Source organism: Natrix helvetica (assembly GCF_964273705.1).
Source record: "Natrix helvetica genome assembly, chromosome: Z".
Lineage (NCBI taxonomy): Eukaryota > Metazoa > Chordata > Lepidosauria > Squamata > Natricidae > Natrix > Natrix helvetica.
In genome coordinates this window covers 95,106,782-95,121,773 of record NC_138554.1, presented here as the reverse complement: position 1 = coordinate 95,121,773, position 14,992 = coordinate 95,106,782, and the positions used below count along the sequence as shown (strand labels likewise).

At 36.8% G+C, this 14,992-nt stretch overlaps 1 protein-coding gene across 1 annotated transcript in view; it reads left to right on the top strand.

Annotated features, from left to right (window-relative positions):
• KCNH8 (potassium voltage-gated channel subfamily H member 8) overlaps window positions 1-14,992 on the top strand; it is a gene marked incomplete at its 5' end in the record, with an annotated part of 204,572 nt that overhangs the window by 170,240 nt on the left and 19,340 nt on the right. Inside the window, one exon of the mRNA XM_081971642.1 lies at window positions 5,635-5,849. Coding sequence (XP_081827768.1) covers window positions 5,635-5,849 — 215 coding nt within the window. The remainder of the gene's footprint in view (window positions 1-5,634; window positions 5,850-14,992) is intronic.

Genomic DNA, 14,992 nt, shown 5'->3' with positions numbered 1-14,992 from the left:
ACCATGGCAATGCTGCAATGATCATATGGAGTCTCTATGTGTCAGCACTGCTTTAGTCACTAGAAATGATAAATGTTACAAACAGAAAAGATCTCAAGGCCACCCCATAATAGTGGATAAGTGAATTCAATTGCTACTCCATTCCATCCATGGAAGAATAATAAAACTTTGCTTCAGACTCTTTCTTTTTTTAATCAAGGATCCACTTGGAAACTCTGCAGTGAATCCATATCAAGTACTTTTTTCTGTAGTGAAATATCCATTTTTTTTCTGTAGCAGAATCTATAGTAGAACACTTTTTCTTTTCTCCCTCCCTTTTCTACTTTCTTCCTCCTCTCCTTCTCCTCCCTTCTTCCCTTCCCTTTCTCCTACTCCTGCTCTTCCTCTTCCCCTTCCTACCTTCTCTCCTTCTCTTTCTCCCCTTCCATCCTCCTCTCCTTACCTCTTTCTTCTTTCCCTTGTCTTCCTTTCTTTCTCTCCTCCTCTCTCCCTTTCTTTTTCTATTATTGTTGGTGTATATTTCAAAACTCAGTTTATGTTTCCTTGGGATGGTATTTCCGCCAACCCAAATATAATTTAGTATCATTTCTTATTCTCTTACATTCGCTAGTCTACCCTAGTTATGTTTCCCCCCATTTATATTTCGCTCTTGAATATATACTTATATATTTAATATTTTCTGGTTTTCCCTTCTCCCCCCCCCCTTTTCCATTTAATAGTGCGTCATCTGGGTACTTTATCTTCTCCCTACTTTCTTTTCTAGATTGCTTTCTCTAGCCAGTCATAGAACCTTCCCCATGACTTGAAATACTCCAATTCCTCTTTATCCATTATTTTCATTATCAACCTAATCATCTCTGCACAATCTAATATCTCTTTTATTATTTCTTTATCTGTTGGTAGCTTATTTAATTTCCAAGTTTGGGCAAATACACTTCTCGCTGCTGTAGTTACATGTATAATCAAATAAGTATCCTTTTTCTTGGATTCCTTTGGGATAATACCTAGTAAAAATACCTCTGGTCTCAATTGTATTTCTTGTTGTAACATTTTCTTTAACCATACTCTTATTTTAGTCCAATATTTATTTGCTTCTGCACATATCCACCACATGCGGTAGTATGAACTTATTGCTTGTTGACATTTCCAACATTTTGCTGACTTGTCTTTAAACATCTTAACTAGTTTTCCCGGTGACATGTGCCATCTGTAAAACATTTTGTATAAGTTTTCTTTGTAAGCTGTTGACATGGTTAGTTTATAATTCCTTTCCCATAGTTGTTCCCACTTTCTAGTTCAATCTTATGGCCAAAATTCTTTGCCCAAGTTAACATTGTCTTTTACCACTTCTTCTTCTAGCATAGTTCTTAATAGGTAGTTATATAATTCCTTGATTATTCTTTCTTCCGTTCCCATAAGTATCTTATCCAACTCCGAACTTCCTAAGTTAGAACCATACTCCCTTTTATCTTTTTCATTTCTTGATTGTATTTGCAATTGTGAAAACCAACCTTTTCTAACTTTTGTTTTTGTTTTAGTTCCCTCCTTTCTGTTAAGATACCTTTGTATCTAATAATATTTTTCATACTACTAATATTTGGATATGTCAATGCTTCCATTGTTGAAAGCCACATTGGTATTTCTGAATAATATTTCCCTTTCACTATTTCCCATATTGTTAATAATCCATTCCTTACATAATGTCTTTGAGAATAGCCATGTTCCCTACTTTTATCATACCACAAAAAAGCATGCCAACCCAGTTGCAAATCATGCCCCTCCAGTGTCAATAATCTTGAATTTCTCAGTAAAATCCATTCTTTCATCCAAGCTAGACCCGCTGCTTGATAGTACAATTCCCAGTTTGGTAATCAAAATCTACCTTGAATCCTTGCATCTTATAACATTTTTATATTAATTCTTGCTTTTTTCCCTTGTCATATATAATTCCCCACTATTTTGTTCATACTTTCAAAGAATTTTTTCTCTAGTTTTATCGGTATTGTTTGGAAAAGGTATAACAATCTTGGTAATATATTCATCTTTACTACTGCTATTCTTCCCATCAGTGATAATTGTAGGTTTTTCCATCTTTCCAAGTCTATTTCTATTAGTTTTCTCACCTTATAATAGTTATCCTCCTTTAGTGTTCCACATCGTGATGTCAATTGAATACCCAAATATTTCACTTTTTTCACCACTTGTATGTCCAGTTTCCCCATCAAGTCTCTTTTCTGTTTTTCTATAATATTTTTCACCAGAATTTTTTATTTTAAATTTTTTTTATCTTTATTAATCTTCAAACCCGCTACTTCTCCATATTATTCTATTATTTTAACTAGTTTTGGCCCTGTTTCTATTGGATCCTCCATAATAAACACAAAATCATCTGCGAATACTTGTAATTTATACTCTTCTTTTTTTATCCTCATATCTTTTACCTCTTTATTTTGTCATATTTCTCTATTAAAAATCTCTAGTGTCAGTATAAATAATAATGATGATAGTGGACATCCTTGTCTAGTTCCCTTCGTAATCGCTATCTTTTCTGTCATATCACCATTTACCATTACCTATGCCGATTGATTGTTATATATAGTTTTAATCATATTTATAAATCCCTCACCAAATCCCATCATTAGAAGTTGCATTATCATGAATTGCCAGTTCACATTATCAAAGGCCTTTTGAGCATCTAGAAACAACAACCCCATTTGTTTTTCTGTGTGGGCTTCATAGTACTCTAGCGTATTCAATACATTCCGCATATTGTCTCTGATCTGTTTCTTGGGAAGAAATCCATTTTGGTCTATGTGTATTAATTCATTTAAAAGTCTCTTTATTCTTTCTGCCATTATTGATGCAAAAAATTTATAATCCACATTTAATAGTGAAATAGGTCTGTAGTTCTTTACTTGTTGTGAATCTGACTTTTCTTTTAATACAAGAATTAAATATGCCTCCGTCCATGTTTCTGGCATTTTTGCCTCTCTTAATAAGTCATTGAATAGTTCCAACATTACATTGCATTGCATTACATTACCATCTGGTCCTGGTGTTTTCCCCTTCTTTTGCCTTTTGATGACTTCTGTTAACTCCATCATTGTAATTCTTTCTTCTAGTGCCTTCTTAAATTTTTCTGGGATTTTGGTTATTCTAGTTTTCTCTAAATATTGTCTTATTTTCCCTTCTGGAACTCTCTCATGCTGATACAACTTATTGTAGAAGTTCTCAATTATTGTTCTCAGTTTTTCATTTAAATATTGTATATTACCTTCTTCATCCACCAGTTGACTTCTCAGCCATTTTTCTCTTTTCTTTGTAAGCTTTGTAAGCTAGCCAATGTCCTGGTTTATTTGCGTTTTCAAAGTTTTGTTTTGCTTATTTTATTTTATTTGCCAAGTCCTAATTTTCTATCAGGTTCAATTTATGTTTCTGCAGTTCCATCATATTTTTTACTTTTTTATTTTGTGGGTTTTTCCGCAGCTCCGTCTCCAGACTTTTGTACTCTGATTCCAACTTCATTTAGATTTGTCTGTTCTGTCTATTCTTTTTCCATAAGTATGTCATTGCAAGGCCTCTGATTATGCTTTGCAAGTGTCCCATACATTCTGTAATGATGTGTCTTCCTTTTTATTTTCCTGGAAGAAATATGTCAATTCTTTTTCCATATGTTGCTGGAAACTTTTTTCTTTCAATATTATTGAATTTAAAGTCTATCTCCCTTTTTTCCTCTGCCCCTTCCAAGTCATTGTTGTTGGATTATGATCTGCCCATATACTTATATCTATGTCTATCTAAGTTGTTTTGAGCGTCAGCTCTGTTGACACCACATCATATCAATTCTTGACACGATAAATGTCTATTTGGGTAGAATGTATATTGTCTTCCTTTTGGGTTTTATTCTCCAAGCATCTTGCAAGTTTAATTCTTTCACCATTGTGAAAAATGTTTTGGGTAGAATTTTTTTTGGCTTCTTGTTCATCTTTGTAGATTTATAGTCTATTTCATTATTTACAGTTGCATTAAAGTCTCCTAGACTTTATATATCTTCATAGTCATATTCTGTTATTTTTTTGTGCAATTTCCCAAAAAATTCTTCTTGTTTGTCATTTGGAGCGCATATTGCTACTAATAATATCTTTCTCATGTTCATCATTATTTCTACCATCAGTATTCTCCCCTCCCCATCTTCAAAAATTTTATTTGATTGTATTGTCTTTCTAATTTATAACGCTATTCCCTTTTTGCTTTGGTCAGTCAGGGTCGTGTATAAATTACCAAGTTTTGCCTGTTCCAAAAATTTTCTGTGTTGCTTTCTAATATGTACTTCCTGTAAGCATATAATGTCCAATTTCAATTTCTCTAGTTTATTGAATATTCTTCTTCTTTTTGTTGCTGAATTTAATCCGTTTATATTAATGGAGATTACTTTTATGTCTTCCTCCATGTCATTGGTTTATAGGTTTAGTTGATCTAATCATTCTTAACTCCCTCTGCTCCTTTGTCTCTTTGGCCCTTCTCCTTCTCTTAGCGCTTTCTCTTCCTGTTTTTTTCCATCTTTGATCTTTCCTCTTAGCTTCTTGGTATTTAGCTCCTCTCTCTTCTCTTACTAGTGTTCCCTCCTGTGCTGCTATATTTTGTTCATAAAATAATTCTGCTTTCTCTAGCATTACTAATCTATACCTTTGTTCATGCCAGTTTACCAAAATCCCTTCTGGAACAAGCAATCTAAAACTCACCCCTTCTTTAATCAGACTCTTAGTCAAAAAGTGGTCTTATTTCTCTGACCTTCCTTGGAACTTGCTTCAACAGTAGTATCTCTCTAGATTTGTATTTTATTGTAGTACTTTTTGCTGCTTGCAATATTTTGTTTTTAGGTTTTGGGTTTTTTTTGACAATTTTACATGCACCTCTCTGGGCATGTTGTTTCTCATTGCATATCTTATATATAATCTAAAAGTTGCATCCATTCCGCCTAGAATATATTCCTTACTCATTTCTGTAGCTGCTGATAGAATTTCTGCGATCTTCTCTGATAAATTATCTCCTTTTCCCTCTTCTATGTTCTGGAGTCTTAGATAGAATTCAGATCTTTCCGTCTCCCACAATATGTTGGCTCCTTCCTGTTTTTTTATCAAATGTTGTCAGCCTATAATCCATCTCCTCCACTTTTTTCTGTTATCTCTGCCTTTTCTTCCACCTTCTGCAGTCTTTGTTCTTGCGTCATTTCCTTGACTTGTTTCCATTCATCTTCCACGTTGCCGACTTTCTCTTCTACTCTGTTTATGTGCTCCTTGATATCCGCATGTACGTCTTGCAACATATTTTTTAGCTCCAAAATAGCTTTGTCTTGTTGTTTCCTGTACCTGCTGGTTTCTGTGTCACTGAACAGGTGGGGTAGCTGTTGCAGACACATATGATGTTATTTTCTTCATCTCGATATTTGGATCTGACATTGTTGTATTTAATTTGTAATCAAGTTTTGTAATCCAAAAAAAAATAGGTTAGTAAATTAATTACTATAATAGAACTCTTTATAACACCTATCAGCATGCTTAGGTTTTGCCTGCTGGCCTATAAACACATTCTTTTTGCTTATTGACATCCTGCTTTTTCTATTTTTTTGCATAGGTAAAGGAGATTTAATTGGAGCGAACCTCTCAATTAAGGACCAAGTGATTAAAACAAATGCTGATGTGAAAGCTCTAACCTATTGTGACCTCCAATGTATTATTCTCAAAGGACTTTTTGAAGTGTTAGATCTTTACCCAGAATATGCTCATAAATTTGTTGAAGACATTCAGCACGATCTCACTTACAATCTTCGGGAAGGCCATGAAAGTGATGTAAGTAGTGTCAACATGACTGCTGCTATATCTAGTTTCAAAAATAGATTTTGTTTGGCAGTTCATTTATCAGAATAAACAAACTATCATTTTTCTTGTGTTTGGTAATTCATTTGCTACTTAAGTTATTGATTTTTAATGTACTTCAGATTATTTTTTTATAATAATTCTCTCTAGTGTGGGTTTTGTGCTCATATGCTTTTATTTTGCTATTATTTCCAGCTCCATTAAACATGAATTCAAAGTAATGTTAATATAAACTTTTTCATATCCAGCTGAAAAGCATAATGCGATTATTATCGCTGAAGGGACCTATACTGACAAACTCATGGACTTTAGAGTAGAACCCCCATACTATAACAGGTTAAAATGTACCTGTTAGTATATTATCATGGGAGAATCACAGTACAAAGGATGGCTTTTAAAGTGTAATGAACTCTTGCAACCTAAAAACCAATTTATCATTTGAAAATAGTCCACTCAAGAATGGGAAGGAGATTAGCTTTGTAGCTAGGGGGTCTGCAATTCCAATAAAACCCACTAGCCAGAAAAGATTAAAAAGTAGGTTTTTGGGAAGTGAAGAGACTTGTTCGAATCAAAATTGGCTTTTTGCTTTTCTTCCAGTTAAGCTGTACTCTGTGCCCCAGAGTCTTAAGGGTTTCTCTGAAAGGCTCAAGGAATATTGTAACTAGTTTTTTATAGTAAGTTAGAGTCCATCTATATAAGCCATGGATTTTAGGTATCAGCTATACTCTGTTATATTTTTCTAGCAATAGGATGAAATGTGTTAGAGGATACAGTAATATTTTGAGCATCTCAGGAACAGCTGTTATATTATTCCCTAATGCTTGGCAACTCCTATAAAAGTTCCAGTCATTGTCACTCCACTAACTTCAAAATATGGAAATATATAGGCGGGGATATGAAGCAATGATTTACTTCAGTTTCATCATCCCATCCTATTCCCAATAATCCAAAGAAAAAATAGTATCATCATCTTCTTGAACTCAGTTTTAAGATTCAACATACATCAAGCAGTAATAAACTATTGTTATAAAAGAATAGGGAACCCGTTACCACCTAATTTTGGTAAATCACAAATCCTAACAGACTTAACTAGCATGGTCTAAGATGAGGAATGCTGGGAATTATTGTTTAGCAAGTTCTGGAAATTCATGTTCTTCCCAGGCTTGGAGAACTCAGGAGCTGTTCCCTGGTAATTGAAAGATCGAAATATGCTTTACAGACTACTAATTGTAAACCAGAATAACAAGTAATGTTTATCACTAGTCAGACTAATTTGCTGTGAAATCAAAGTTGAAAAAGGTATATCATATCAGATATTCAGATATGAAAGAACAAAACTATATCAAGTCTTACTCTCCCTGCTGATCTTTAATTGGGTTTTTATATCTGTTTTCCAACCATATAGATTTCTCTCTGGTATTTGTTGATCAGAACAAATTTGCATAAACGAATTGGCTAAATCTAAATCCAATTGCTTCATTTATTTCAACCTGATAGTAGCTGATTTAGAGAAACCAGCTAGGTTGCAGCTGGGAATAGGTTGAATAGGGTGGGGCTACTCTCTAGAACCAGTTACAGGGGTATCTATTGGTATGAACAAAATCCTAAGGAGGTAACAAAAATAGTATGATCGAAGCTTCACCTAATTTTTATGTACATCATATGTGCAACGTGATAAAAATGGGCAGAATTTTAATTTCACTGTCATGGCCATCATCTTGACTACTATATTTTTTGACATCTCTGTATTTACTTGATGCAATTTGCATCACACAGAACAAGTCAATATATGAACAATATGTGCATATTTTTATGCTTCCCAGGATTTGTCTCATAGAGAGTTTGAATCATGGAATTACCTTAATTGGTCTTCATGATTTTCAGTCCCTTTGAACAGATGGGTCCTTGCATTATGACAAAAATGGAACTGCCAGATGACCTGACCATATCTGCCAGTTATATTTTAAAAAGGATTTGTGCATAACATAATTTTTAAAATAAATATTGAACATGTTAAGCTGATTTGGAAGAAGCAGATTTGAAGAAGTTACAAGACAAAAAAGAATATAAGCAAAAGTAAATAGATATGAGATGTACAAGTTATTATTAAATTAAGTACACATTCTCATAATAATATCTGAGTTCTACATATTTAAATACATTAAATCATTTTAGAATTACTGATCGTTATTAAAATTGAGTTAGTGTACTCATTACTGTTGAGTACTCATCAATGTAGTACATGAATGTAAATTAAAGTGAAAAAATAGTCATACCTAATAATCAATATAAATCCTACTCTTGTTTAACAAATTATCCACAACTTAAATATTAAAACATTAGGATAAGTAAAGTGCAAACCAATGTCTAGAATTAGAGTCCCAAATAATTTCCATGTTGAATTAAATTCTGTGTCAGATGTATTGTTCAAATACAATACAATATTCTTTGAAAGGACAAGAATACAGAACAAACCAATTTCAACTTCTCTGAGAAAACGTACAAAATTAAAAAGATGAGCCAAGAGGACCTGATGATACATAGAAACAATAAAGTCCTAGTGGTTAGCAGACTTTTCAGAAGCCAGGATACCACCCATGTAGCATTTTTGTTGTGCTACTTCCCTGTGGATTATTGGGACGGTTGAAGACTAGAAACATTCTTTTTAAAGAAATGCACATGAGGAGATACATATCTGCATTATTTCTATGTAGAATATATTATTTCTGCAAGTCATTCCTATATTTATATTGGTGCTACAACAATTTATGTTTGTGTCTATTTAAAAACATCCTTTATTCCTACTCTGTCATTTCTAGGTTGTTGGGAGTGTAGCCACATGATGGCTTTGCAAACTTTGATTACATCTACATTGTAGTTTTAAATTGATTGCTGATAGAGTAGCACACTGAAATTACAGATACCTTTCCACTTTCAGTGCTGCCAGGCTGTTGCTGCTTTAGTTCTACCAAGCTGCTGCTGCAGCCATGTGATCTTCATTTTCAATATTCTGAGGCAGTTTCCCAGCCACTCTTGCAATCCCTTGCTTCCTTCCCACCCAACTGCAGTCACTTACCATCCTACTGGGAAGTGAATGGAAAGGAAGGGAGAGGGAAAGAAAGAAAGCAGGGAAGGGAAGGACAGAAGGAAGTGAGAGAAGGGAAGAATTGGTAAGAAGGAACCAATACCACCCATCCCAGCTCACACCATCTGTCTGTGTACTCTTCCAGCCTAAGATGCCTCTGTGTAGCTTCTGTAACCTGCACAGTACCTCTTACATATTTTCAAAAAAACAAAGGGACAAGATTGAATACATTATTCTTAATAAATGCTTTTAGGCTATTCCATCTAGATTAAATCATTAAACACAAGTGGCCTTCCAACATTGCCCACTGAATTTTCTGCCCATAACTGAGAATTTGTCTGAAACCCCCCCTCCCCATTGGAATAGGCAAGCCATGTTAGTCTAGGGCAGTGATGGCGAACCTATGGCATGCGTGCCACAGGTGGCACGCGGAGCCATTTGTCAGGGCACGTGAGGCGCTGCCCTGTCAGCTGGCCAGCGTGCATTTTTTAAAAGCCATTTTCCCCCTCCCTAGGCTCCAGAGGCTTTATAGAGTCTGGGGAGGGCAAAAAGAGCCTCTCCCGCCCCTCCGGAGGCCCTCCGGAGGCTTCAGGGACTGTCCGGAGACTTCCCTGAAGCCTTTGGAATGCTTAAAATGACCATCCGAGCAATGACTTCCAGTTTGTTCGGAGGGTCGTTTTGCTCGGAGGGTCGTTTTGCTCGGAGGGTCGTTTTGCTCGGAGAGTCATTTTGAGCGCTCCGAAGGCATCAGGGAAGCCTCTGGACCGTCCCTGAAGCCTCCGGAATGCTTAAAACGACCCTCTGAGCAAACTGTGACTTCCGGTTTGCTCGGAGGGTCATTTTAAGCGTTCCGAAGGCTTCAGGGAAGCCTCTGGACTGTCCCTGAAGCCTCCAGACGGCCTCTGGGGGGTGGGGGAGGCTCTTTTCACCTTCCCCAGGCTCCTATAAAGCCTCTGGAGCCTGGGGAGGGTGAAAAAAGCATGTAAAAATGGGGGGAGTGCCTGTTGTGCGCGCATGTGCACTGGGGAGATCACACATTGCAATATGGGTGCGGCACACCTGCACACGACCCCCCTGTGTCCCCCCACTTGTGGCACGCAAGCCAAAAAAGGTTCGCCATCGCTGGTCTAGGGAGACAAAATACCTCTGGTAGTACTACTTCTCAGATTAACAACTACTATTATGCATTTAATGAAATCTGTTACTCTGAAAAGGTGTTTGCAGGCTCTTTCTATTCCAGATGAAGGAGAAATAATCCAGCATTTTCTTAAGGACAGGTCTCCCATTAATGATACTAGTACTGGTACTGAAAAAGCTCAGTGGAATAAGTTTCTTCATTATATTTCTTTAGGAGTAGGAACCAGAGGTGCTACAGATGATTGAAGAGATGACTGAACAATTAAAGAAAGTACATTCACCTTCAGTCCTGCACTGTGCAGGAAGGCTATATTTCACCCATGAGAATTTCTCTGAAATGTTCTCCTTTGAAAGAAAGGATTTCTAAAGCAAATTGCTTTTCATCAAACTGAATGTGAACCATTAGGGGGAAAATATAGGATAAATTATTTTTAACAGATATTGTGCTGTTTATTTATTTTTCAGTAAAAGCTTCTAACCTCTGGATTTAAAAAAACAAGGATGGCAAAGTAAATGAGTCATTATTAACTATTCCTGGTTATGAAATTTGCTAATTCTGTTTGGATACCTACTGTTTTGCTGACAATAACCTTGAATTGATTAGTTAGAAGACACCAAGTGAAATTAATAAGATGCTCCAAGAAATATAATTACTACACTTTCTCCTATTGCTACAAGTTGCAATTCATATATTAACACCAAGCACCATAGCATTCTGAGTGACTCACAGATTTCAAATGCCACTGCACAAATATTAATGAACTCCCAAAGGATAAAAAACCTTGGGGAAAGGCACTACTGCTTTGCCTTCAGTTCAGTTGGATACCATCAATATACATGATTTTGTGGTGGAATAGAGGGCTTACTTGGATACGTAGAAATCTACATCTGTGGATTTGATGCTTATTCAGAATGATCCATTTCTCACATATTTGAAATATGTGAGACTGCATGCCATGTACTGCTTCCTCTGCACTAACAAAATAAGCCATTTGAAGTAGAAAAAAATAATAATTGTGTAGGGTTGAACTTTATTGCATTTTATTTCATTTTTCCCATTTTTATGTTGAAAATAATTGTTGGAAAGGAAAGAACAGGTATACCTTATGGAATGTTTCAGTTGTTTAATTGAGTATAGCTTTTCTCAGGACATTCTTTTCAGTTGTATTTTCTGTGTTACTTGTGTTTAGTGTTGCATCTTGTCAGCCACCCAGATTGCAACAATTTAATGAATAAATAAGCACAATTCTCATTGGTGGAAAGGATTTTGGCCTTTATTTAAGTGATGAAATGACCAAGGGATTTGATATACACTCAGTCTTTCATTACATTCTTTCCAGCAATCTGAGATTTCTCAATTTATTACACTTCAGTTAACTCCTGAGGAAACACATCTAAAAGGAACTCCTCTCTGGAATGCTTTCCCTGGAATGCTTTCAAACGAAAAAGGGATGATGGTGGTGAAGGAGGCTCCAAAGCATTGAAGACATTGCTGGGGGGGGGGAATAACCACCACCACTAACATTGAAAGAAGTTCCATTTTTCATGTGTGTAACCAAAACTGGAGAAAAATATGAGCTATGTTTGTATGGCCAGGAGTTGGCTAAAAATTCTAGGAGATGTCATCTGAGTGCATCTGAAAGTTATCAAATGGGGGAAAATGAGACACATTATGCAAAATTATATCTCATTATATAATGTGTGATCCCATGACAGTAAGAAGTCTTGTTGGGTTGAAGGATGATTTCACCTAGGTTGTATTATATGCTAGGTAGCCATTGTGGACAAAAATGCAGTAAATTGGTAAATAGCTGATATCAAATTTCTATTCAGTAACTGCATAAATGCTTAATATGTTTCCTGGAAAGAACTACCATGTTTTCCCAAAAATACGATTATCATGTCCTGATAATAAGGTAATGCCACATTTTTCTGGTAGGCAAAAATATAAGCCCTCCCTTGCAAATAAGCCCCCTGGACAACCCCCCACCTCCGAACAGACAGAGCGCCGCTCACCAACCTAGCGGTATCCTAAAGGTGCCAAGCCACGGGAACCGGGTGGGAGGCAAATGTGATTGCGTTGCTTGGTGCCTTTGGGTTACCACTAGGGTGGGGAGCAGTGCTGTGCCCAGCTGAAGAGGGGGGTTGCCAGGTGGCTGCTCTCTTGCGAGCTGCTCCCAAAGAGCCGGGCACAGCAGCCACCCAGTAAACCCCCTTTCCAGCTGGGCACAGCACCATTCACTGACCTAGGGATATCGCCAAGCTGCATGAGCACCTGTTCGCCGCTGCCCAGCTCCTGTGGCTTGGCACCTTTGAAATGCCAGTGAAAGGCACTCTGCATGGCTAGAGAGAGGGGTTGTGCGAGCGGCTGTTCCGATCTCGCTCATGCGCCTCCCAGCCTCACAATGCCCTGGCCCAGCTCTCCACGTAGAGCCAGAGCACCTCCGCTGCTGCCGCTGCCATCCCAGCATGGCTTTTTCGGTGGCTTCCAAACCGAGTCTTCCAGCAGTGGCCGCTCTGGACGCTCTATGGTTGTGAGTCAGCTTCCAGCAGAGCATACAACATAGAGCATATGCCCAGAGTGGCCACTGCCGGAAGACTTGGTTTGGAAGCTGCCGAAAAAGCCATGCTGGGATGGCGGTGGTGGTGGCAGCAGTGGAGGTGCCCTGGCTCTGCAGGGAGAGCGACAGCACAAGACAACCATTCGCCCATGAGGCTGTGCCTGGCTCTCTGGGAGCCCGCTCGGAAGAGAGCAGCCACCCGGCAACCACAAAACAATAAACCCTTCCCTCATAAAAAGGCCCAAGCCATATTTTGTGGGTAAAAAGAAAATAAGACCCTGTCTTATTTTCGAGGAAACACGGTAGAAAAAGAACAGAAAAACCTGTCTTTGGCATACAAAGTTTTAAAGAGGATAACTAACCATAGGCAACGGAAGATGACATGGTTTATTTCAGGATACTGCAAGTCTTATTTCTAAATTTAAACTTACACTGTTACCTGTTTTAGCCTTGCAGTGTAAATGTACTTGGAGAGCTGCAAAGAATTAGATGTTTTTTTAAAAAAAATTATAATTATTTATTTCATTGACATGTTTATACAAAAGACATAACTTTAAATATCTTAACTCATACACCATCTCTTTTGCATTAATATCTTCAGTTTTAATATACCCTTTGATCACTTTCTCTATAAATGTTCATTATGAACATGCTGTGGAATGGGGAGATGAAGTACTTTTTTACTTGCTGTAATTCTGCCTCCAGCAGCAATAAAAAAGGGTTTATTGAATAATCAACAATTGACTGAGTTTTATAAACAAGTAAACCACACTTTGCTTACATTTACATATTACAGATGGATCACACCATATAATAGATTCGATTGGGAACAGGATTAAGGAGTGGATAGTTTGTAAATCAACATGTTGTGAGACATTATCTATTATCTAATACATTGTTTGAATTAGACTATTAAACATAACCGCAATATAGCTAGCAATTGCTTTTATCAACCAGATTTATAGTTAGCTTGTTTCATGAACGTAGTTAGCCTGCTTGATGATCCTAGTCCAAATACAAAGTTGGAGTCTTTGTTTACAACTGACTCTGCATTTCTTAGTACACAATGACTTCCAGCATACAAGAATAGATTCACTCCTTTTGCTTTCAACTCAAAAACATCAAGCTAAAACAGCTGCCACTTGAGTTTAGTCCATATTTTTTTGCTTCCCAGCCTGTCAGGTGCAAAGAATCAGGATTTGTAAGGTTGTAGCATAGAAAATGTATTCAAGCTTATACATAAGTATCTGGTCAACTAAAATTCAATAAAAAAATTGGTGCCAGATAAGGGTCAATGGAGTTCAGGAGAGGTTGGACTTGGAGTACTTGTGGTAAAGCCATGACTCTAAGATGATGATGGGATTAATTCTGCCAGTCCAGCTCTGCCCGCTCATCTTGTACGCATTCCCTCTTGTGGGTCTGTGGGAATGCGGGCTGGAGGACAGGCAGTCATTGTATAAGGGAGATAACACTATTCTTATTCATTCCACAATGACTCCAATCCTGCTCAAGCAATCAGTTGTTTGTTGTATGTTAAAAAGTAAAGCAGAAATGACAACCTGCCAACTACCACAAGGTTGTTAGGGAGCTTAAAAAGTGATTGCACTGATATACATGGAAATGCCATCAGTTTCCTTGATGTTTTGCTTCCAAGTCACTAGATAAGTAATTTACATCGATTTATGCCAGATAGGCCCTGACTTTGATGCAAAGTTAGCCTTAGGATTAGCACAGTATATTAATGTTTCAAACTCTTATGTTTAGTAAAATATATCTATTTAGGAATCAATCATTTAGTGTGAAACATATCTGAGAATGCAGGAAATGTATCAGAATGTTTATCATAAGTAGTTAACATTGCCCAATGTATCTGAGAGGAGGGGGGGCACTTGTGAAATTTCTGTCCCATTTAACTGAAATAGATATTTGAACTGACCAGATTTTTGGGATGCTTCAAACTGATAAATTAAAAATGTTATTAAAATCCACATACTAGATTAATACTGAAACTCGGCTGGTAATTGAAATAGTAACAAAGTTTGGGTATATTAGTTTTAGTTTTTCAACCAGTCAGAATTTTCTCTTTGATTCAGCTCATTTTCTAGGATTATGATTGAAGCATCTGATTATAAAGCTTAACTAGAGGGTTGTGGTATACGTGCATGTATGTGTGTTATTTGTGTGTGTGTGAGAGGAAATCCACAAGCTTACAAAGCTGCTTATCTATGTTTTAAAAACATGGTACCCGAGAGGCTGTAATGCACAGAAAAACTTATCTTAGTTCCATTTTTTTGCATTGTAATGCAATTCTGTTCTACAGGCATTGCTATTAC